Source organism: Balaenoptera musculus, chromosome 20, assembly GCF_009873245.2.
Source record: "Balaenoptera musculus isolate JJ_BM4_2016_0621 chromosome 20, mBalMus1.pri.v3, whole genome shotgun sequence".
NCBI classification, from domain to species: Eukaryota; Metazoa; Chordata; class Mammalia; order Artiodactyla; family Balaenopteridae; genus Balaenoptera; species Balaenoptera musculus.
Genome location: NC_045804.1, coordinates 21811893 through 21835984, shown reverse-complemented (window position 1 = coordinate 21835984; position 24092 = coordinate 21811893). Strand labels below are relative to the sequence as shown.

Here is a 24092-nt window from a genome sequence, read left to right as displayed (position 1 = left end):
TGTATATATGTCAATGTTACTCTCTCACTTCGTCCCAGCTTACTCTTACCACCTCTGTGTCCTCAAGTCTATTCTCTGCCTCTGCGTCCCTGCCCCTAGGTTCATCAGAACCTTTTTTTTTTTTTTTAGATTCCATATATATGTGTTAGCATATGGTATTTGTTTTTCTCTTTCTGACTTACTTCACTCTGTATGACAGACTCTAGGTCCATCCACCTCACTACAAATAACTCAATTTCGTTTCTTTTCATGGCTGAGTAATATTCCATTGTATATATGTGTCACATCTTCTTTATCCATTCATCTGTCGATGGACACTTAGGTTGCTTCCATGTCCTGGCTATTGTAAATAGTGCTGCAGTGAACATTGTAGTACCTGACTCTTTTTGAATTATGAACCCACGGTATTTTAATTGAGATCACACACCTGGTCTCAGGACTTAATGAAGCTCAGGTTCTTGATGTCTCATCACAGAAAGATTTTGGTGAGAGACAAAGTGATAGGTAAGAAGTGGATTAATTTAGAGAGAAATACACTCCACAGACAGAGTGTGGGCCATCTCAAAAGGCAAGAGCGGCCTCAAAATATGGCGTGGTTAGTTTTTATGGGCTGAGTAATTTCATAGGCTAATGAGTGGGAGGATCATTCCAACTATTTTGGGGAAGGGGTGGAGATTTCCAGGAATTGGGCCACCGCCCACTTTTTGGTCTTTATGGTCAGCCTTGGAACTGTCATGGCGCCTGTGGGTGTGTCATTTAGCTTGCTGATGTGTTACAATGAGCATATACTGAGGCTCAAGTCCACTGGAAGTCAAATATTCTGCCATCTTGGACCAAGTTGGTTCTAACCAGCTTTCATCATAGCCTATGGCTATGTTGTTTTTTTAAAGGCTGTGCCCTGCCCCCTCCCCTCCTGTTTCACTCTGAGCCTGGATGTTGAATCAGAGGCCAGGTGACAGCCGTGGCGACTCAGCCAGCCTGCTGAGCCACAGCCGGAGGAGGAGGGCCCCTCAGCCACGACCCTGGATGAGGAATGAAAAGGAAGCACTTACTCTCCAGGGAGCCAGGGGGCCTCCAGAGAAATGGAAGAACTCAGAACCAGAGGGGCACCCCGAAGAGAGTCCCAGACTGGAGTGCCCTCTCCAGGACCCGCCAGAATCTTCTTCATTGTCATGGAAACTACATCAGAGCTGCCTTCCTGGAAGCTGCCTTTCCTCCTCCCCCACTTCTCTTGGCTCAGAGACACAAGCTCCTCCCTAAACTGGTCCCATCCAGCTTAAAGCTGAGATTTGCTTGGACTTGTCTCTCCTTGCTTGGGGAGGGCTCCTTGCTAAGCTCGATTAGTTTGGTCTTTATTGTACCTACTCACTAAACAACTATTTCCTGGGACCCTCATAAGCATGAAGTAAGCTGGGGAAGACTTAAAGAGGCAAATGAGATCTTTTCCAGGCCCTGGAAAGCTCTCCATACAATCGAATGACCATGAGGCAGAAAAAGACATGACAACAGAGATATAGGCAAGAATGTTGTAGGGTCTTTACGGAACTGATTCAGGATCTCTGGAAGGCTTCCTGGAGAAGAGAGGCAATAAGCATGAGTCTTAAATATTTCGGCAGAGAAGAGAGGGAAGTTTATTTGCATTTGCCCAGGATGATCTCCTGAAAGGATCCCTAAACAGGTGCTAGAGGTTTGGTGTTCTAGTTCTGATCCTGACAACTGAAAGAGCTTGCATGTATCATTTCCTTCTCTGAAGCTCGACAGCCTCATCTGTAACGTGGAGGTGTTAGATTAGATGAATTTTGAAAACAGGCCTGAGGTTTGGTCACTCTCTTGTGTTTATCACAAACAGGCAGGAAACAAAATCAGGCTCTCCTCAAAGGACGGCATAGACTGTAGACCCAGATTATCTCAGGAAAAAAAAAAAAGACCTGGAGGACGTCATGTCCTGTGTGCCTCCATGGCTCCAGCCTAAGCAGCACAGCACACCAAGTGTCTATCTTGGTCACAGCTGCCTACCTGGCACCCAGCACTGTATCTGGCACAATAAATATTTATTGAATGAATTGGTAAATGAATGAGGTGACAGACTATGAGTAGCTTTTGGCTAGAACTGAAAGCAGTCCTGCCCCCAGATCATCAGATCCCTTGGGGCTTTTGCTCCCTCATACCCTGTGTTTGCTCTCAGGATAAGAGGAAAGATGGCGGAGAGAGAACTGCATTTTCAGAGGTCCATGCCGGGCCTCTAGTTTCTGCTGCAATCAATAGAAAGTGGGTCACAGAACAGCTATGTAGAGAACAGACCCTTGAGAAAAAGCCTGGATTCCGTGCCAGCTTACATTTATTGAGCGCCTACTGTGTATCAGTTGTTGTCACATAGCTTTAATTCATTTAATTGTGGCCTCAAAGGGCTGTACAGGAGAACATAGGGGATTGCGGGCTGCAAACCCCAGCCGCGCTGACGGAGTGACCTCCGCAAAGCCACTGCCCCTCTCTGAGTTTTCATTTTCAGTCTCTGTAAAATGGAAAAAATAGAACCCCTTCTCCAGCTTATGGGAATGAAATGAGCACGTGGAAGCAGAGCGCTTCATAAATGCTCTTTATTATTTTTCCTCTGGGCATGCAAGTCCGCTCGCCTCCCCCCAGGACGCACACACAGATAGATTCACACTCCCACGTACACGCAGATTCACAGAGACGTGTGCAGACGCCAGCCGGAGGTGCTAGCCGAGCCTCAGGGGCACAGCCGAGTCCCGCAGAGAAGCCGTCGGGTCCTCGACTTCCCCCGTTTTCTCTCAGCTATTTATGAATGAACTCCGGCCGCGAGGAGTTTATTTTTTTATGAATGGGAGCCCAAGAGGTGAATGAAGCCGGGAGCCAGCCCATGCGTTCTGATTGGCCCCCGCGGCTGGGAAACTCCGCCCCTCCGGCTCGGCCGGGCGAGTCTCGGGATTGGCGGGCGAGCCCGGCCCTGGGGTTTCATTCACAAAAGTCAATGAAACAAAGGGAAAGGGGTGGGGGGAGAGAGAGCCGAGGCCGAGGCGAAGGAAATGCACCAATCAGCGGCTCCCCCGGGCTCACAACTGTCGGCGGCGCCCGGAAAACAAGCCGGTGCGCGGGGGACCCGGGGCCGGGGCCGCCTCGCTCCGGCCTAGCCCCGCGGCCCTCAGTGGGGTCCCGGGGTATGCTCGGGACCCCCCGCTGCTCCAGCACAGACGCCCGGGCCTCAGGTGAGGCTGCGGGAGGGAGAGGGAGGGAGAATGTCTGCGATTCCCAGCCTCGCCTCCAACACGCACCACACTCTCACCGCCGCCTCCGCAGATTCCAGGGCAGGGGGTGGGAGACGCTGGGATTCAGGGTTGGAGGGGGCGCCAGAGTTGTGGGTGTGCGAATGGTGCGCTCCTCGCCTGCTCCTCCGCGCGCCAGCGCACACGCGCGCGCGAGCGAACACACAGACACACACACACACACACACACACACACACACACACACACACGTCTTATGTAACTGAGCCTGGGCAAAGCAGGGCTGCAGAAAGCAGCCGAAACGGCGAGCCCGGCTCCCAGGAGCAGGTGGGACCTCCTTTGGCGGGAGGGGAGTGGTGGCGGCGCTAAGCTCGGCGGGCGGAAACCTCCCCATCGCCTAAGTGAGTCGGAGAAGTTTTGCCGTCGGACCCAGAGCCTCGCGACTGCCCCTCCCGGTCACCCTTCCCCACCCCCACCTCGCTGCCTTCCCCCAGACGGTGTGCGAACGCAGCCCCCCCGCCCCCAGGTCTCTGCCCCCGCGCGGGGCCCGGGCCGTGTGGCCGGAGGGAGCGGCCGGATGGAGCGGAGGATGAAAGGCGGATACTTGGACCAGCAAGTGCCCTACACCTTCTGCAGCGTGAGCGCCGCGCCGGCCTCCACGCCCGCCCCCTCCCTGCACCCCGCCCCTACCCACCCAGCGGCCCCAACGGGGTTCAGGGCTGCCCGCCCCTGAGTCACCCCGAGACCCCAGCCCCGCCCCCCAGACCAGGCGGCCTCAGGGTGACTCGGGGGCATTCTTCCCCTTCTCCGCAGAAATCTCCCGGAAATGGGAGCTTGCGCGAAGCGCTGATGGTCCCGCAGGGGAAGCTCATGGACCCGGGCTCCCTGCCGCCCCCCGACTCCGAAGGTAAAGAGACAGAGAGAAAAACCGCTACCCTCCCCACCTCACACACCCCGAGGGCTGACTCTGGAGCCCCCGCCCTTTTCCCAAAAAGACTCGCCCTCCAAGGGACTCTGGTCATTATCTGCCAGTACCCCCAAGGGGGAGGTCATCCGGCTCGCTAGGGCTCCCGCTCTCTCACCAGCACCTCCAGCTCACCTTCTCCAATTCCATTATTCACCCCTCAGATCTATTCCAGGATCTAAGTCACTTCCAGGAGACGTGGCTTGCTGAAGGTGAGTGGTTTTGTGACCTTTACTATTATTGGGGTGGGGAATGCTCTCTACCCCTACTATTCCAGCCTAGCCCGCTTCCTCTCTCCTCGGCCTCCAGGGCCTCTCCAAGGCCCCTTCCCCAAGTCCCCTGCCTCTCCACTCTTTCCAGCTCCCAGCGTGGATACTTATATTGATATTTATTTTCTCTGCCCTGAGCCAGGCTTGTGTAACTAGGCCTGCGGATGAATCAGACCATTGTGTGGGGTATTTGCCTATTTGAATGGAACTTGGCCCCAGGCCCGTTTTCCTGGTTGAAATTTTCATTTGCAAAGTTTGTTTGGCACCAGCCGCCAGGCCGAGGTGTAGGTTGGGGTGTTGCAGGAGTGGGGAGTTTAAGAAACTGGAGGAGGAGAAGGAGAGATTCATTTGTTACTTGCCTTCTGGAATTGCCAAAACATTAATTGTTACACCCTTGGTTTCTCTTCTTCCCAGCCCGCAGCGCCAAACAATTTACTGTTTGAGCCAAAAGAACAGCAAAAGTTTAAATAATTCTTTTTTGCCGCACTTTGGCAAAGCAGCCCAGGGCTTCTCCCTCAAACAGCCTTGATTGTAATTCTAATGGCAACTGATCCTCCCTCCTCCTTCCCTCCTGACTACCTCCCTCCCCAGGCAAATTGCCCCTCCAGTTTGCTGGGGGCGGGGGTGGGGTGCGCTCTGAGCTGGCTGGGGTGGGGTCAATAGCGAGGGCTCCTCTGGGTAGCGAGGTGTGTTCTGGGGGGGGGGGGGTCTCCTGGTTGGATTCCTTGGTGTGTTTGGGTGGGGCCTGAGGGTGTCGCCGGTGGGGCTGCAGGTAGGAGGCTTATGGTGTTTAGACAGTCTCTGAGAGGGAGGGGTTAACACCCCCATCTGAGGGTCCCTTCAGTGTAACACTGAAAACCAAGAAACTACAGCACTAGGAACCCCTTCTTGAGGGCTTTTCTCTTCTTTGGGATCTCCCCTTCCCTCCAACTGGGTATCTTTGACGATTTTTTTAAACTCAAACCCAGCTCCTCTAGAGCCATCTTTAAAACCTTGGGGTAGAAGAGAATGACCCCTGACTAGGTGAGACTAGATCTGTCTTGACGACTGTGGTGTCCCCAAAATACGTACGCTAACAGACTGACTGTTTAGCATAGAGCAGGCACTCATGACATTTTGTGGAATTCGAGGCTGAACGGCCTCGTGGGTGCTGGAGGGATCTGGGGGTTCTGGGGGAAATTGTGCACATCTTGTCTTCCCCGATTCTGCAAGCCCTGTGTGCCCAGCTGCGAGTTACATGCAGAGCTATGCCCAGTCCTCCCATCCTCCGCTCGAGGTTCCGGAGCTGGGCTGGAGCTGAAGAACGCAGCGGTGTCGGTTTCCACCGTCTCTCAAAGACTTCCTTTCCCAAAGCCTGATTTCTGTCTGGCTTGCCAGGCTCCTCGTCTGTCAGCTGAGGGTCCCTAGGCTCCCCAGGTGGGCAGCTCCCAGGGCTGTGACCTAGGGGTAGGCTCAGAGGGTGGCATTTTGGAAGCAGCTGGGTTTGGAATGGGAAGGGGAGGAAAACGTTCTCATCTGCTCTCAACCTTGGAAGCCCCACCCCTTGGCGGTGGGGGTCTAGAAATTGTACTTGTGTCTATCTGCATGTGTCAGTGTGACAGCCAGTGTGTGTGCTTCCTGCTGCTGCCCTGGAAGTCCCTGTACATTTAAATCCAGTGGGTGGGGAGGTGGGGGTGGGGATCGCAAGACGGAGGTGGGGGGGGGGCCGCTGGGATCTCCTTGGTTCCCTCTCCTTCCTTCTGAGGGAGCAGCTCAGGTTCCCAGCTGGCGATGGATGGCCAGGCGTGAGGGGGGGATGCTGAGGCCGATCGCTCCTTCTCACTCTCTCTGCGGAGACAGATGCAGCTGCCAGGGCCCTGTCCCCCTGCACCATCCCAGCACCACCCCAGCCTCCTCTCCTGCCTCTTCCCACCAGGTCAGTGACCCCTGCAGCCCAGAGGGAGTTTTGGGGTGGCAGGGAGGGACTAGCTCCTTTGGAAACTTGCCAGTGGTGGGGCGCGTGGGACTGGAGGCCAGAGCCCAACCTCCCTCAGCTTGATTTCCCCCTAAAGCCCCAATGTGGAGAGACGCAGTGGGTCCTTGAAGTGTGGAAGAGGCTGTGAAGAATTCGGGGGAACACCAGGCTGGATTCTGGCGGAGGCGGTTCTGGGTGCGGCGTCTGGTGTCCATGCAACATTGAAGGGGAGGGGGAGTGGGGCTCTGTAGAGGCAGCTCAGACATCTTTGGGTTGGAGGTTTTCTAGATGGAGAGGGTGGGGGTGAAGTGAGGCTAAAAAGGTGTGTCTGTTTTCGGGGTGCCTGGGATCTGCTGAGCTGCTAGAGAAAGAATCAGGCTACTGCAGGGAAACCCAGGCTCAGACAGGCTGAGCCCAAGCTGTGTCTGGCTGTGGTTAAAGATGTGCCGCTTCTGGACGAGGGTTCCTTTCTGGGCTTGTCGGGAGCCCTCAGGAACCCTCAGAGACAATGACGTTGGTCTCTTTGGTGGTAAGGAACATTGACTCTGGGTCATGTATGTCCTTTGTATGAGGCGGGGGTCCATAACGGGGTCGGTGGATTCCCAAAAGCTCGGTGGATAGGTTGCAGGGGTCCTTGTGCCCTCTGATATGTGTATAAAATTATTGGGGGTACACCATACACAAAGGAATGTGAATTTTTCTAGGAAGAGAATGATCCATAGCTTTTATGAGATTCTCAAAGGGGTGGTCTGTGCTCGCCTTGTCATAAGAATCATTGCTCCCAAATCTTCCTCCAAGGTCTTCAGCCCCCTTGCCCCTTGGTTTTCCCTCATCGTATTTTTAAGTCCAAAAAGAGAACCTGTGTGGGAAGGGTATGCATGGAGGATGTGTTTCATCCGTGTGCTGCCGTGAAGTAAAAAGCATCAGGGTGTGTGTGAATCTGCGTGTGTGCACGCTGGTGCTTCAGCCTGTCTGTGGGGCGATATGGGGTTAATCCCCTCCCCCAGTCTTTCCTAGCTACAATGCCTCCTTCTACATCTTTCTGTCTCCTCCCCTTCCAGAAGGCTCTTGGGGACAAATGTCCCCTCCGTAGATAGAGAACTGGTTCCTTCCAGGACACTGCCAGGGTGGGGGCGGGGTAAGGGTGAGAGATGAGGCCAGTGGTGACACAATGGAGCAGAAGCTCCGGGGAATGGACCCCCTTCCCCCTGGGGCTCCTTGAGAGACCCCTTCACCCTGTGATTGCACCCTAGGAGGGAGAGAAGGTGATGGGGCATATATCGTATAGGCGGGTGGTTTGCCTGGGGTGGGCTTAGCTACTTGGTGATTTTCACCTCCCAGTTCTCCTGGAGCCCAGCTTGGGAAGCCCCTAAGCCCCTTCTCTTCTACTGACCCCCCCCCCCATTGGAGGGATGTTCCCTAAAATTCTCTCTTTCTGGGCATCATGCTGGCTTGGCACGTTTTCCGTCCCCTCCCTAATCATGTGCCATGTCCCCAGGCAGATAAACTCCACCTTAGTGCCAGGATGGAGTTGGGGGCAGACCCTGGCACACTGGCTTGGCAGCCAAAGCTCAGCCAGGTCAACAAATACAGAGTGGCTGACACTCAAGACCAAACACAGTAATTAGAAATTCTCCTGCTCTCCAGGAATGAGAGGCTCCATGTTACTGTTCCTATTCCCATCCTTGACAGTCTCTGTGCAACTGAAGCCCTGTCCCGCCCCTTTGGGAGAAGCCGGTGTTCTGGGGAGGGGCCAGGCAGGGACTGGGGTTCCCACCACAGCCCCTTCTTGCCTTGGCTGATTTCTCATGGCCCTGGGATGAAGATGGCGCCACCTCTTTTGAGGTGTGGTCAGTGTGCTGCGGGGCGGGGGGGGGGGGCCTCCTCTGGGACTGCTGGGGGAACTAGGGGTTCTGGTCAAACCTTCAGGCCTGAGGCAAGAGGAAAGACAAGATGACCCCAGGGCTCTCTGGCATCACGTGACCTGGTCTGTGCCGCCAGCAGGAGACGCCCCCAGCCCATTACCTCAGTGGAAGCTGGCAGTTAATGTAGCCCCAGAGGCAGACCTGTGTGTGTCAGCCTCCCCCGTGTTCTGCACCTCCCCCACCCTTGGAACCCTCCTTGCCCAGGTAGCAGGAAGGGAAATATTGTCCATCTTGCCCTTATCACCCCCATCCTGCCACCCTGGGGGTCTTGTCTGTGGGTGGGCCAGAGGGCACAGCAGGGATGGGCTTGGGCCTTGCACCCCTGGGTAGCTGAGCAGGTTTTGCACCCTTCCCTTTATCCAGTTTTCCAAACCTGCCTATTCTTAAGAGCTACCAGGGGCGTGTGTTAAAATACAGATGCCTGGCCCCCACCCCGGGCCTATGGAATGTGGCTCCCCGGAGGAGGGGAAGGGGAATCTGTTGTTAACAATGCCCCGGGATTCTCGATTGGGCCCAGTTTGGGAATGGTTGCCTTTGTGCCCTAGTTGCGCTCCTGAAAATATGTGCTGTGTGGTTTTTTGGTTTATTTGTTTTTGCCATGGGATTTCATGCCCTAGTGATCTATTTGATCACTTTAGGATTGTCCTATGCTTACTTTTCTTTCATAAGTTCTTCAGCTGCTAGTGGTTCCTGATTCTTAAACCCCTCAGCCATTGGGTTCCCTCTGTCAGGAAGTCACCTACCTACAAACGTATATTTTATTTTATTTTATTTATTTTTTTATTGAAGTATAGTTGATTTACAATATTGTGTTAGTTTCAGGTGTGCAGCAAAGTGATTTGGTTATACATGTATGTATGTGTATACCTATATTCTTTTTTTATTCCTTTCCATTATAGTTTATTACAAGATATTGAATATAGTTCCCTGTGCTATACCATAAATCCTTGTTTATTTTATATATGGTAGTGTACATCTGTTAATCCCATGCTCTCAATTTATCCCTCCCCCCCCCCCCGCATAAATGTGTATTTTAAAGCACTTGATACCTCTGATATTTAAAGTAAGTTGGTGAAGAATCCACTTGCCAAGCAATTGATCACAGCCTAAAGCATCCCTTGTGAGATGTGCTTTTCAGGGGACCTGCCTCTAATGTTACCTGGTGGTGGAGAGGGGGAGCCCTAAAGGGGAGGGAAGGGCTGGTTGGTTAGGATCTCTTTAGTTCTTGCTCCCAGGCCCATGTTGCTGGCTCTCACCGGCCTGAGGACAAGGAGTCATTGTAGTTTATTCATATAGTTGACAAATAATGCATTGAGTGTCTCTTCTGAACGAGACTTTGTTTGAGGGGTGCTGGGGAGTCAGACAAATAAGACAGACAAAGCCCCTGCCCTCAGCAAGGTTAACTTTCTGGTAGCGGAGATGGACAATAAATTACACATAAATTACATGTGCGTAAATTAATAAGTTCAGGTAGTCATATGTGCTAGGGAAAAAATAAAACAGGGATGCGATCGAGAGCCAGGAGGGACCACTTTGGTTTGGGTGGTCAGAGAAGGCCTCTGAGATAGCAAAGTGAGCTAACACTTCAAAGGCCAGAAAAAAACAGGCCAAGATGTGGGGAAGAGGGTTCAAGCTGGTCAAGTTTGAGGACCCAAAAGGAGACCAGAGCTCTGGAGAGTAGCAGGCAAGGAGAGGCAGGTGAGAGAGGTAAGCAAGAGCCAGAAACTTGGGCGCCACAGAGGCCAAGAGCAAGAGTTTGGGGTTCATGCTTTAAGCAAGGGAGAGAAGTGATCGGATTTCTGTTGTAAAAAGATCCCTCTGACAGTTTTGGGGAGAGTAGCTGTTGGGAGTTCTGATAACATGTCGTGGCTGAAATCCAAGGAAGAAATGATGGAGCCTTGGCCCAGGAGGGTAGCCATAGAGACTGGAGCGTGTCCTGTATAGACTAGAATGAGTGGCGGTGATCTCCAGCCATCTCCTCATATCCCTCACCCTTACCAGCCATTCTCAACTCTCCAGTCATTTTATCCATGAGTTTTCCTATTGTCCAATCTGAGAGCAGTCTCCAGGGGACAAAAGACCCCTCTCCATGGGTTCCATTGCTTCATCTTCAAGCCACTCTCTTCCCAGACTGATAGGAAGTCCCTCTCGGTGTCTACCCTTCCCCTTCCTGCTGTGATCTACTTATTCTTGAGAGAGGGGCAAAAAGTGGGCAAAGACTCTGGGGTCAGGAGAGGTGCTCAGCTGTATCGCACCTGAAGGGGTTAGTGAGGCCAGGATAAGAACTAGAAATCAAAGCCCGGATATCCAGTCTGGAGGCCATGGATGAGCTCTTGTTCTATTTTAGTTTTCCTGCCTAATCCCCAAACCCAACTCGACCCACGCTGGCACCCTGGGAGTGCTCCTCAGAGCTCCAAGCTTGGCAAGCCCTTCTCTCTCTCCTACTTGCACATCAAAGGGATAAGGCACCATGACCTGCCAGTGTCCCCAGCCTCCTCTCCCATTGTCTTCCTCTTATCACCTCTCTTGAACCATTCTCTTTCTTCCATTCCATCTCCTTTCCCAGGCTCTAGATTTCTACCTTTCACCCGGGAGGTTCTATAAAAGGCAGATTCCTGGGTCCAGCCCAGATTCAGAATCTTCCCATGTGATTCTAAGTCCACAGAATCTCACTCTTTATAGTACCTGCCTACCCCAGATGTGACTCTGCTGGGAGCTTTGAGGGAGCTTTGTAAACTCAGAGGGGCAGGGCTGTCTTCACTCATAAAAGTGGAGGGAAAAAAGACAAAGCACCTAGGACAAAACTCTGGAATCTGCTCAGACGGGTTCTGAGAACTTGCAGCCTTCCCTCCAGGGTGTTAATGGAGCCCAGAGATGGAGGTCGCTAGGACCTGGGGTGGAGTTGCCTTCAGTCCTAGGAAAGCTGTTTCCCCGCTTCGGGCTGGTGCTAATCTGCAGGGCTGCAATAATGGTGTCTGCCAGGGGCTGCCATCCAGGGCCCCCACCCCAGCCTCACCTCTGGCCTCTCTCTGCAGCTCAGGTACCAGACAGTGATGAGCAGTTTGTTCCTGATTTCCATTCAGAAAACTGTGAGTAGGGGGCCCTGGGCAGAGGGAATGGGGAGTAGGGGAGGGCAGGAAATGAGTCATAGGGAGAGAGAATCACAAAAGATCAACTTGTTCTGTCCTCTAGAAGAGGGTGAAGGGCAGGGCTCCCCATTCTTGGGTTTGGACTCAAAGACCAAGCAATAACTGGGAGATGAAGACCTTCCTTCAAATCGGGGCTTGCCCATCCTAGCTGTGTGACCTTGGAGCAGACACTTCATCTCTGTGATCCTCCATTTCCTTATTTCTGAAACGAGGGGCTTGGACCAGTGCAGCAGGGTCCAGTTCTACCATTCTAAGTTACTTTCATGCAACTGGGGGCGATTTTGCCCCCCAGGAGACACGTGGCAATGTCAGTTGACATTTGGGGTTGTCACAACTGAGGGTGGGGTGCTATTGGCATCTAGTGGGTAGAGGCCAGGGATGCCGCTAACATCCTACAATGCTCAGGATAGCCCCCATGACAAGGAATTATCTGGCCCAAATGTCACTAGTGCTACTGTTGAGAAACCCTGCTTTAATGTCAGATACTTTGCTCTCAACTATCTTCAATGAAATGAAACAGGGCACAAATGATCGACAACAGAACAGTCAATTGCAGGTTTTGACTCTCTCACATTCACTGCCTTGGAACCAACTCTGCCGCTCAGCCTGGTGGCTGGAGTTGGCGAACCCAGCAGGGGCCACAGGAAAGGCCAATGTTCTTCTCAGATAATTAGGAGCATGTGTATGATGCTAGTCAGCTGACAGGCAAGTGGGCTAATATCCAACCTTAACCAGAAAAAGAAAGATTCTTCATAGCCCCAAATAAGAAAACATTTTTCTCCCTTGGAATTTTCCTGGGCAGTCAGGAAAACCACAGGCCTTTGGTTGGAGGGCCTCACTCCTAGAAAGGTGTTTGGGGTGTGGGGGGATTGCATTAAATGTTGAACTTCAGACAGTTTCTTTGGTTCATATTGGACATTAGCCTGAGGTATAAAACTACACATAATGTAAATAGCCAAACTGTTCTTAGAAGTGTCTGACGACGGAGATCCAGAGAAGGGGGGTGAGGCTGTCCTGGCACCCAGCTGATCCTTAAAGAGCAGAAAGTGTCCGCAGCTCTTCCTGCCTCTCCTGTGACACTCTCTGGCCTTGCTCTGCCTCTCCCGACCCCCACAGTAGCTTTCCACAGCCCCACGACCAGGATCAAGAAGGAACCCCAGAGTCCCCGCACAGAGCGGGCCCTGCCCTGCAGCAGGAAGCCGTCCCTCTCCTACCACCATGGCAAGCAGTGCCTTTATTCCAGGTGAGCCCCAGCCCCGCCCTGGGGAAGGGTTGGATGGAGGGTGGGGTGGGCACCTGTGATCAATGGCAGCAGTTGAGACGCAGGTTAGACGACAGAAAGGATTTCCGAGCTCCGGTAATGGAGTAATATAGCTCAGGATTTCCTAGCTCCTGTAATGGAGTAATATAGCTCAGGATTTCCTAGCTCCTGTAATGGAGTAATATAGCTCAGGATTTCCTGAGTAGTTAGGATGAAAAATGCAGCAGGGGGTTCAAGGGATGTGTGTTAAGACTGGGGCAGAGTGTTTCCACTGGAGAAGCTGCTGTCTGACCCAGCCCAGCTGCTCTGGGCTGGGGAGAGGTGTTCTAAAGATTACACCCAGCTTCAGGATTAAGAAAGGAGAAAGAAAAGTTCATTTGGGGCTGAGTCTGGCTCATGCTGTTCCTTTCCCGGCACCCTCTACTCTTCTCCCATAATCCCTGTGACCTGACTTCCCAGGGAGTGAAGCGTTCAAAGATGCTCGCCCAGCTTCTCTGCCCCCTCACCCCTGTCTCCCCCTCACCTCCAGTGCCTATGACCCCCCTAGACAAATCGCCATCAAGTCCCCCGCCCCTGGTGCCCCCGGACAGTCGCCCCTGCAACCCTTTCCCCGGGCAGAACAACGGAGTTTCCTGAGATCCTCTGGCACCTCCCAGCCCCACCCTGGCCATGGGTACCTCGGGGACCATAGGTAAGGTGACAAGGAGAACCAGGTCTCACCAGTTTTTTTCTCAATCCCTGAGTGTTCTTCGCTGCCCTTAAGAGACCTGGCATGGGGGGAGGTAGGGAGGAAGGGATATTGACATCCCCCCCTCCCATCCCCCCCCACCCCCCCCCCCCACTGGAGCCCACTCTGTAAGCTCTGGGAGCGGCAGGCACAAGGAGGGCTTCGTTTAATATTCTCTTCTCTTCCTTCTCCATCCAACCACATCCAGCTCTGTCTTCCAGCAGCCCCTGGATATCTGCCACTCCTTCACACCCTCTCAGGGAGGGGGCCGGGAACCTCTCCCAGCCCCCTACCAACACCAGCTGTCGGAACCCTGCCCACCCTACCCCCAGCAGAGCTTCAAGCAGGAATACCTTGATCCCCTGTATGAACAGGCCGGCCAGCCCGGCCAGCCGGCAGTGGGCCAGGGTGGAGTCAATGGGCACAGGTACCCAGGGGCGGGGGTAGTGATCAAACAGGAGCAGATGGACTTCTCCTACGACTCAGGTAAGAGATGCTCCCGGGAAGGGGATGGAGGGGTTTTGGTGGGATTGCTGGGTCGGGTGGCATGTGATCAGTTCCGTTAAACCCAGAATGTCTCCCCACAAGTTTTTTTTACCTTCCTGTCCATTTACCAGTTCATACATTCAACCCACCCACCTACCACTTCTTTTCATAGATTCAGAAGAACTGTCACTTTTCAATCAGCAAACTTATATTCAGATAAGAGATAAGTGAGATGTGCAGGTCCTTGCCCTCAGGTAGCTTGTGACTTGATAGGAAAGTTAAGGCATTTCTTCCTATTTCTATTTAGCAGGTGCTTGGGGGTTTAATTACCTACTGAGATTTAAGTACTGTGCCAGGAGCATGAGTGTGTGCAGTTGGAGGACACAAAGATGAATAGGACGTGTCATTGGTCCCTGTCCCCACAGAAGCTTAAAAATACAAAGGGATTTGAATGAGGAGAAACATGAACTTGAAACTAGCCAGGTTCACAGTTCCCAGCTGGAAGGCAGGGTTCACATGTGGTTTCCACATCCTGTTCCGAGCCTCCAGGTTGTAAGGACCCGCCATCCTGGCCAGACCGGAAGTAGGGACTGCTTTAAATTCTAGTTCCACCTGGCTGTTGACAGGAGTGAGTTGCACTCAGCTGCTGTGTTCATAAACAGCTTCAGCTCAAAACCCCAAGCGCCCAGGAAAGGCCCAGAAAACCTTGTCTCCTGTTACATTGCTACCAGCTCCAAATTTGAGTTTATCTGCAAACTTGCATTAGAAAAAATAAATTCAGACATTAGGGTAGGCTCAGAGCTGGCCAGAGCTTTTGAATTTCCCTTTTCCTGGTGCCCCGTCTTTTAGGGGCAGGGGGATGAGCCCCAAATCCTTCAGGCTGCCCCAGCAAGAACCAGAAGGGAACACCTCTCCTCAAGCCCGGGCCCTAAGGCTGAGCCGTGCCGGGCAGTGAGATGGAGGAAGGAGGAGGGAGAAGCTCTTGCCGCTGACCTTCAAAGGATGTAGACCGGAGGAGATCGTGTTACATGCCCTTGAACTCCTGCCCCTCCCCCCTTCAGCTTCCTCTGAATGGAGTCAGGAATTCCATTCACAAAATGGAGGCATGAATGAGCCCACCCTCCCGCCTCCTCCCGGAGGTGTCGGGTTTCACCATCTCATTCATAGGTGGGAGTGGTGGGGGTAGGGCAGGAAGGGGCTGGCACTTGAAGGGCTGGCTTTGCACCAGGGCCGCCTCCAGGTGGGGTGGGGAGGTGTCAGTTCCGTGGAATGGAATGAAATAGAGTGGACTGTGCTGTCAGACCTGAAAACACACAGCCCCGTGTGCCCACTGCCTCTTCCACAAATAGATGCATGCGTGTTCTCTCTCTCCCCCCCGCCCCACCCCCACTCCCTTCCTCCCTCTCTCCCTCCCTCCCTCATACCCGCACTGGGCTGGAACCTGCCCTGCTGACCGGACGTCAGCCCATTCCAAGGGAATCTTAGGCTGGGACACTGAACCCTTTCCCCGGAGGTTCATCTCTACCCTCCTCCTCCCCCTAAACTCACAGGAAACAGCTGCTCCCTGGAATCCTGGGCCTTGTGGAGCAGCTTTGCCCAGCCCCAGCTGCTGCCATCCAGGCCCCCTGGCCCCGCCCTCAAGTTGAGGGCTTCCGGCTTCTCACTCCCTCTGGGGGAACTTCCCCTAGGATTTGGTGGTAGGCAGGCCTCTGGGAAAAGAACCGGAAAGCAGGCTGGCAGAAGAAGTTCTTGACTGTGTGCAGGACTGCCGCCCCTACCCCAGCCGCCTATAACGTCTCCCTTTTTTCTTTCTCCCCCCCCAGATGTCCCTGGGTATGCTTCAATGTACCTTCACGCAGAGGGTTTCTCCGGGCCCTCTCCAGGTGACGGGACCATGGGTAAGGCAGCCTCCTCCCTCCCCTGCCAAGCCCTCCAAGTTTGGAGGAGGGAGTCGTGCCTTGGGGGAGGGGCTCCTGGCCAGGAGTCCCTCTGGACTCTCTGGGGTCTCATATCAGTGAACCCCCAGATCTGAGTGATCCCTGCAACTTCCTCCTCAAGGCTATGGCTATGAGAAACCTCTGCGACCATTCCCAGATGATGTCTGCGTCGTCCCTGAGAAATTTGAAGGTCAGAGAAGTGACTGTTCATGCCCTCTGACTGTGTCCCCCAGGCATCACATCGCAGTTCATGACAAAGGGCCTGGAGAGACCCCTGGGGAGAGGGGACCAGGTTGCTTGGGGGACCAGAAGGCACAAGCCCTCCACCTCCTGTTTCCCGTGTTCCCCAGGAGACATCAAGCAGGAAGGGGTGGGAGCCTTCAGAGAGGGACCGCCCTACCAGCGCCGGGGTGCCTTGCAGCTGTGGCAGTTTCTGGTGGCCCTGCTGGATGATCCAACAAATGCCCACTTCATTGCCTGGACCGGCCGGGGGATGGAGTTCAAACTAATTGAGCCTGAGGAGGTGGGCCTCTCCGATGTCCCCACCTCTCCTCCCAACGACTTTGGGGCCTGGAGATGAGAGGACCTGGGAACTGGTGGCACGTGCCTTCACCAGCACCGTTGCTTTATTTAACCTGAATTCCTGCCAAACCAGGGTCTGTGGGCTGGTGCTTAGCTGCAGGGCCAGCTGAGCATTTGCACCAAGAATCTCAAGTACTCTTTCTGACCTGCGCCCCATATTTCCTCCGCTGAGCTGCCATCGCCATCCCCAAACTGTGTCTCCTGTCCCCAGGTCGCCAGGCTCTGGGGCATCCAGAAGAACCGGCCAGCCATGAATTACGACAAACTGAGCCGCTCACTCCGATACTACTACGAGAAAGGCATCATGCAGAAGGTCAGGGGTTAAGGGTCCAGGAAAAGGGGGTGGGGGGCAGTGGATGTGGGAAGGTGATGGGGGCAGGAGAGCATTCTCCGCAAGTTTGAAGGAGCAGACAACGAACCAGTCAGAGAAGTCGAACTGTGGACAATCCCAAGATTTCCCTCTCCCAAACAGTGATACATATAAATAGTAACGGAAAAGCCTAAAGCATGGAGAGGTTGAGACTAGAGAACAGGAGCTTCTTAGAAGAACCAGCTGGAGGAGAAATGTGCCCCGGGCACCTGCCTGGGCCTGGAGGAGGGCTGCTCTCCCCACCCCCACACTGACCCAGCCCTCTCTTCCCACAGGTGGCTGGTGAGCGTTACGTGTATAAGTTTGTGTGCGAGCCCGAGGCCCTCTTCTCTCTGGCCTTCCCGGACAATCAGCGTCCAACTCTCAAGGCTGAGTTTGACCGGCCCGTCAGTGAGGAGGACACAGTCCCTTTGTCCCACTTGGACGAGAGCCCCGCCTACCTCCCAGAGCTGGCTGGCCCCGCCCAGCCCTTTGGCCCCAAGGGTGGCTACTCTTACTAGCCCCTAGCAGCCGCTCCCCTACTGCCGGGGGTGCTGCCCTGTGTACATAGAGATGAATTTGGTGTCAGGGAAACTCCCACTCTGAAACCCACAGATGTCTTTGGAGCAGATCCCCTCTGCCCGTCAGTCACTCCAGCCCAACTCTGAGCTGCTCCCCAGAGTTGATGGGAAGGGAGAGTGGAGACACTGCAAGTGTGAAGGTGGCGTCTCGGAAACTCCCCCGGGGGCTCCACCTCTGGCCTCTTCCTAGGTCCTGCTTAGAGGCCAAGCCCCACTCCCTCTCTCCCATCACAGAGAACAAGAGTTTGTTCTGTTCTGGGGGACAGAGAAGGAGCTTCCCCACTTCATCCTGGTGGAGAGGGAGACACTGAGCTCCCCTGATCTCCCGTGCCGGGGAGACAGCAGCCTGGATCCTGCACTCCGCTCCAAGCTGTGGCCCTCGAGGGTCCTACTTGGCACTTCTTGGTGCTCTTTGTTCCTAGAGTCAGGGGGAGGCTGGAGTGAGGAACCTGGGATGGGGGAGGGCTTGCCAGGTGGAGGAGGGACGGCTGGGCTCTGCTCCCAGGGCTCTCTGCCTCTCCGCTGCCTTTTCCTAGGCCCAGGCCTGGGATTTCACCTCCATCTCCACTACATCTGCCAGACCCTAATAAAGGCCCCTGCGACTCCTGTGAGTTCTCCTTTGTCCTCTTTGCTGCCATGGGAGAAGGACCTGGGGTTGGAAAGAGCTCTGGCCTTAGGGGCACATGACCAGAGTTTGGGGCCTGGCCCTGACACTTAACTTCCCTTATGGGTTTAGGAAAAAACAATTGACCTCTTTTTCCTCTGGAAAATGGGCTCAGTGATACCTGCTCTTTCCCCCTCCCAGGAATATCGTGGGAGGATTGTCCGAAGTAATGGACAAAGGGTACTTTGTAATCTGGCCTAGTGCCCGTTGGCCACCTGCAGCCATCTCCCTGTCCAGGTTGAGGGAAGCGGGAGCCTAGTAGAGCTTTAAGGGCCTCCTGGGGCTTCTTCAGGCAGAGTTTGGCCTGTGGTTTCTGTGATCACAGTTGCTCCCATGATCACGCTACCCATGTGTACCCCAACTGTGTGTCCCCTCCTGCCGTGGCTCCAGGTTGCTGTTTTTGCTGAAGGTGAGGACAGAGTTTGTATGGAAAGGATCTGAAGAGCAGGGAGAGAAGAAAGGCACCCAGGGTACAGGAGGGTGAGGGAGGCTGGAGCAGCCCCGAGCCCTGGGTCCTGGCCAGTGGAGGAACAACAGGCCAGACCTTCACAGGAAAAGGCAAGGGGAAACAGCATGGATTCTCCTGGGGGAAACCAGAACACTGAGCCGAGTTTTTGGGGTTCAGGGGAAGGCCAGGCTGAAAAAGTGACACCTAGAGAGGAAGTGTAACAGTAGATATGACAACGGGGTGGCTGTGCCTAAGGGAAGAGCAGGATGGGCAGTTCTAGACCCAGCCGCTGTGTAAGCAGCTTCCTAGGAGCCAGGCTCAGGTGAAGACGGGTGCTCTCCATCCAGGTACATCAGAACTGCAGGGAACCACAGCTGCGCTGAGGCAGGGCCGGCCCAACCCCGTTAACGCTTCACCCTCAGCCCCTGCCCAGTACTTACGCCAAGATGGCAGAAAGGGATGCCACTCAAACCCTACCCACAAATAAAAAGCAATGTTATTTTCTTCCCCAGAAACAGAAAACATAATGTGCTGACTTTCATAATTTAGAGCAAGAGACAGAAAATTTTAAGAAGTTTTAAAAAATATATGATTTAATTGTACATGAAAGCCAGGCTATCATGGTGGGAAGAGATGTAAAGTCAAGTGGAAACTCTGAGGTCCCCAGTAGGTGCACATGAGGAGAGACAGGGATTTAGGTGAGAAGCAGTGTCCTGGAAAGGTCTCCACAGGCTGAGACACGTGACCTCTGCCCTCTGAAATGCGCGGTAACGAGACACTCCTCACAACTCTTGCTCAAATCCTTACACTTGGAGGGCACTGCTCCGAGAGGAGACAGCTACCAGACTGCAACCACGAACACTGGAGAGAATTCTCTGGCTGAAGGAGAGACAGCCAAAACCAAATCGTGCTCCAGAATGGATGAAGGTGAACCCTGGACCAAGGCACGTGACCCAGCAGGAGAGCTGACATGTGGCCCGTGGGGATGGTCCCCCGACACACAGACAAGTACAAGACTCAGCACATGTGCAGGGGCAGGAAACTCCTGAGCTAGGCTCCCACAGGGGTGGGGTAAACAGCATACTTTTAACAACGAGAAGGTTTCAGCTCCCTGCATGAGACCCACATCCTCTCCTGGGCTGTCACTCAATCTCGGGAAATATTGGTTCAAGGAAGAGAAACAGGGGCCCCACTGTGTAGGAGCAGCAGGCGAGTCCTCCTTCCCAATCTGGTCGGGAGCCCCCTTCTCCCTCTGGGCAGGCTCAGCAATACTGCCTACATGCTGTTTCCTGATGGACAGTCAGAAGGTCAGACCCCAGCCATGTTGTCACAGCAGAGACATGACCCCAGCTCTTCGGGGAGATGTTCAAGGAACACCCACGGAGCTGGGGTCCTTTTTGCTCACCTAACCCAGAAAGATGACCAGCCTGCTGTCTCTCACCCTTGGCCTGTTAAACATCCCCTTTTCAACTTCAGCTTAAAACCCAAACCTCCTTCCTTGGGGGCGATGACTTCAGAGGTGCGAATGCCGTCAGTGCTGGTCACCCAGCTGGGACAGGCGGGCTGCCAAGCCCAGAGTTTTTGTTCCTAAACTGGAGAGACCTGGGCTGGAATTAAGACTGGGGAGCTGGGTACCCAGCCCCTGCTTCCACTTCACTTTCTTGGTCCGTCCCTGCACTATCTCTCCCCATAAGACCTTAAAGGTTAGCACGTAAAGATCCCCTGCCCTTAACTGCTGGCCTGGGCTTCCTGAGAGGCACACTCAGAATCGTAGGAGCTCACTCAGCTCAATAAAGGGGCAGGGACCTACAGTCAGCAGATTCTGCTGGGTTGTTTCTGAATTGTGTCTTTAGGGTGGTTGGTTTGTTGCTCAATGACAGCCCACATTCCTTTATATCCTAATACGGCATATGGTCTCTTTTAGTGTCCAGCGTACCATTGTACAGTAGTTCTAGTATTTACATCATTACTTACTGGCGTGAGGAGGTAGGAAGCAGTGCGGGCCATAACATAGGATGTCCCCAAACCCCCGGGGGCTTCTCTACAAGACCAACTTTCCAGAAGTTCCACAGCCTGGCCCAGCAGCATCTGCCTGATGTTCTTCCAAGTCCAAGCCCAGAGGCTTCTCAGGAAATGTGAGAGGGGCACTTGGAGGTGGCCATTCCCCAGCCAAATGCTAGAAGAAAACCACCAAGCATGAGGCCAGGAGCACAGATCCTGGGCAGCACAAACAGGCTCTGAGAGGTGTTCTGTTGATTTTCAGTTTGGGGGTGGAGGAAGGGAGGCTTTGACCAAAAAACCCTTTGTCAAAGACCTCAGGAGGATAAAAATAAAACCAAAATAAACTGAAAGTTGTGTCATTACTTACATGTTTCAAAAGGAAATAGGACACGCTGCATGTTGTGAGCATGGCGGGCGGGAAAGGGAGCCAGGGAGAGCCTTCTATATTCAATACGCGGCATCTGTAACCACTCAGGCGCCCAAAGTGGAGCGCCTGTGCAGTGGATGTGGTGAATCACGGGGCGGTCCACGCAGAGCCGGACCAGCGCCGGTGCTGAGAGATAAGACTGGAGGTCTGGCTGTGCGTCACCTCCTAGCCCAAAGAGACCCCGGGCTCTGGTTTCAGGAGACTCTCCACTGAAACCACAGATACTAACCCTCCCCACCCTCAGCCCAGGCCAACACTAACCTTTCAGCTAAAAGAAACAGCCACAGAAAACCAATTTTGTTTCCTTATGAAAATAAATATTTGCAGGAGGTTAAGCAAAAGTACAGGGGCTGGACAGGGGCGGGAAGGGGGCGGGGGAGGGGCAACACTTTCAGTGAGCTTTGTGGCTCCCTCCTCCAGAGTACCAGCTAGGGCATCAGGGCCCTCACTGAGTCCAGGTACCATACGCTCATGACTCCCCTTTCCCATCCGAGGGCTGCAGAAGTTTCTCCTTTCTTGGAGATGATGCAGTGTACTCCCATGTTGGCTGTGAGCCCTAGCTGAGTGCCTTGGTGGGGCTTGGAGGCTCTGATCAAACCAGGTGTAAATCCCTGTTTCTATTTTACCACCAGGGAAGAAATGAGAGACAAGTTTAGGAAATGCCCAGTTAAGATAGTCAGTCACTGGACAGCTGTATCCTCAGGATCAGCTTTTCATCAGTAAGAGCGAGGCCAAGCCCTGGCCCACTGCTGCAGAAGAGACAAACAGACTCTTGCCTTTCAGCGCCGCCGGAAGGCTCGGGATATTCGCCAGGCGTTGGGTTCCTCATAGCGGTTGTACAAGGGTTCAAGTCGTTGCTGCTTCTTCTGCTTGCTTAGCTTGGTCGGGTCAGAGACCTTGAAGAAGGCTGGAGCAAACTCCACAAGCCACCGGGGGTCAATGGTGGTGACCTCACGCATGTACTCCTTCGTGGTCAGCACCAGCTCGTGGTACACCACCCTGAGGGGGGGACAGAGAGAGGGCTCAAGCCTCCGATACAGGCCCGGCTCCACGGCACCCTGGTCCCTGGTGGGCCTCAGCTGAGCTTGCATTTGACCCTCTTACCTCTCCTGCCTGACCCCTGAGGAGACTGCAGTCTCTGTTTATGACAGCCACACCCCAATACTGAGGAGCCCGCACACCTCTAACCACAGAAAACTGCCAGTTCCAACGATTTAAGTGACACAAAGCCAAACACATCTCTTCTCTGGACCTCGGTTTCCTGCTCTGTGAAATGGGTGGTTTTCTGGGCTGTATCCATAGAACTCTAGGGCCCTGAAGAGGACCTCAGAGGCTGCCACAAGGGGATGGGGAAAGCCAAGCAGGCAAGGCCCTACATCTCCAGCCCTCTTGTACCACCATGGTGGCACAGTGGTTTTTAATTGGTTTTATGTTAGGGTGGGTAAGATTCCAATTTTTTTTTAAATACTACTTGAAAAAACAATTTTTTTTTAACCACCTCACTAGATAATCTCTAAGATCCTTCCTAGCTCTTACCCCCATGATTTTATTTCTCTAAAAAGGGCCTCGGGATTTCCCTGGTGGTCCAGCGGTTATGACTCTGCACTTCCATTGCAGGGGGTGCGGGTTCGATCCCTGGTCAGGGAACTAAGATCCCGCATGCCGCACAGCGCGGCCAAAAAAATAAAACTAAAAATAAATAAATAAATAATAAATAAAAAGGGCCTGATATTGTGTCTAATTCAGGCTCCTGCTTCTCTAGAAATATGAGCAATATTAGAACAGGAAGTGCTGGGGGTGGGTGAGGATACAAACACAAAGGGCCAGTAGATCCACAAGTTCTCTCTGCCCACCTACCATTCGGGCTGTCTGTTGAAGAGAGCACTGGAAGGATGGATGTAGACCACCTGCTGGTCGATCAGCGTCCGGTAACCCTCCTGTGGGTCTTTCTTGGCAGCGTTCCGGAAGAATCCACTGCAGATGGCCTTCTGCACTCGGACTGTGGACTTACCACAGGAGACCACATCCAGCTTGTGTCTAGCAGGAAAATAAATCAAGAGAGGACAAAGATGTGAGACTATTCTGCTTTCAGAGGTTCTATCTTCTGGAATGATGGTACCCAACACACCCTTCTTGGGGTCCCCAGAGTTGGCACCAGGACCCTGCTTCCAGCCCTTCCAGGGGCAGCTCTACACAGCGGGCAAGGTGGATGCCATAAGAGCCAGACACTTTGCTTAGGCTGTAATTCAACCCAACTAATAATGTTGCAGACGCTTGTAAACAAAGAGCATTTTCAACAACTAATGTTATCATCTCCCTCTTAGGAACTTTCTGAAGTGATTCTCAGCCGCATCCTTACCTGGGGAGGAGTACAACAAAGACAGAAAAGCTGGAGGAAAAGAGTTATGTGAGGAGCAGGAGTACAGGTGCCTACAGCTTCACAGGTTCGTACAGAGACAAACAGACACGGCATTCAAGGAGGTTCAACTTGAACATGAGAAGTCACCGGGTGTTACCTGTCCATTATGCCCAACATCTGCTTGCGAATGTCCTGGGCCCGGCGCAGAGAACGAGCCTGGATAAAGTTCTCATAGCACCACGGGTTGGAGAACTTATTGTTCTTCCAGGAGTTGTACACGGCCAGCAGGGTGAGGTGGTCCCCTTCGGTCTGGTGGAATTTGGCCTTCTTCTGATCTGCAAGGGCTTGTTTATCCTGCAAGCAGTGCGGAGAGGATCATTTTCCACCCAACAGCTACTAACTGAACATCCAGCAGTGCTGGGGAGCCCTCTGCGGCCCCATCAAGTGTCCACATTAAGCACTGTGGTGGCAACAGGCTGATGTCACCCAACTTCACCTGACCCCTGTCTGAATGTGGGCCTGAACTCCCTACCTTGGGCCTGTAGAAGACGTTCTGCACAGACAGCATGGACACAATGGTCAGCATTTCCTCACTGCAGCCTAGATGCACAGACATGATCAGCATTTTGCACAGCATTGGCTCCAGAGGGAACTCTGCCATCTAGAGGGAGAAGAAGAAACTACAATTGCATCCCTGGGGAAGACCCATCTGGGGTTGCCAGTGTAAAAACACTGGTCAGAGTGGGTAACAGACCGCAGGAGGTTT

The 24092-nt window shown here is 53.5% G+C and overlaps 2 protein-coding genes across 10 annotated transcripts in view; one reads left to right on the top strand and one right to left on the bottom strand.

Annotated features, from left to right (window-relative positions):
* Positions 1-3015: 3015 nt before the first annotated feature.
* On the top strand, positions 3016-18004 carry ETV4 (ETS variant transcription factor 4). 8 transcript variants are annotated; one of them, XM_036836263.1, is made up of 13 exons: positions 3016-3227; positions 3738-3880; positions 4057-4150; positions 4372-4419; positions 11391-11444; positions 12621-12747; positions 13295-13456; positions 13701-13978; positions 15802-15876; positions 16037-16105; positions 16266-16438; positions 16709-16810; positions 17143-18004. In XM_036836263.1, exons 1-13 carry the CDS (start codon positions 3182-3184, stop codon positions 17365-17367), a joined length of 1596 nt encoding a protein of 531 aa, XP_036692158.1. In that variant the 5' UTR covers positions 3016-3181; the 3' UTR covers positions 17368-18004. The 8 variants fall into 8 exon arrangements, with proteins under 8 accessions (XP_036692158.1, XP_036692160.1, XP_036692159.1 ...); XM_036836265.1 differs by having other exon boundaries at positions 3770-3880; positions 17143-17367; XM_036836264.1 differs by having other exon boundaries at positions 13313-13456; positions 17143-17367.
* Positions 18005-21262: 3258 nt separating this feature from the next.
* The window catches only part of DHX8 (DEAH-box helicase 8), a 28002-nt gene continuing 25172 nt past the window's right edge, over positions 21263-24092 (bottom strand). For both annotated transcript variants that reach the window (XM_036836261.1, XM_036836262.1), the window contains 4 exons: positions 23859-23987; positions 23484-23680; positions 22825-23004; positions 21263-21966 (listed from right to left, as the gene is read on the bottom strand). In XM_036836261.1, coding sequence (XP_036692156.1) covers positions 21747-21966; positions 22825-23004; positions 23484-23680; positions 23859-23987 — 726 coding nt within the window. In that variant the 3' untranslated portion in view covers positions 21263-21746. The remainder of the gene's footprint in view (positions 21967-22824; positions 23005-23483; positions 23681-23858; positions 23988-24092) is intronic.

What these genes read in the sequence shown, in the direction of transcription:
- ETV4 (XM_036836263.1), top strand. Translation starts at nt 3,182, where the DNA reads ATGCTCGGGACCCCCCGCTGCTCCAGCACAGACGCCCGGGCCTCAG. An exon ending in GCCGCCCCCCGACTCCGAAG is followed by an intron (nt 4,151 to 4,371) that starts GTAAAGAGACAG and finishes TTCACCCCTCAG; the next exon opens with ATCTATTCCAGGATCTAAGT. An exon ending in AACTAATTGAGCCTGAGGAG is followed by an intron (nt 16,439 to 16,708) that starts GTGGGCCTCTCC and finishes TCCTGTCCCCAG; the next exon opens with GTCGCCAGGCTCTGGGGCAT.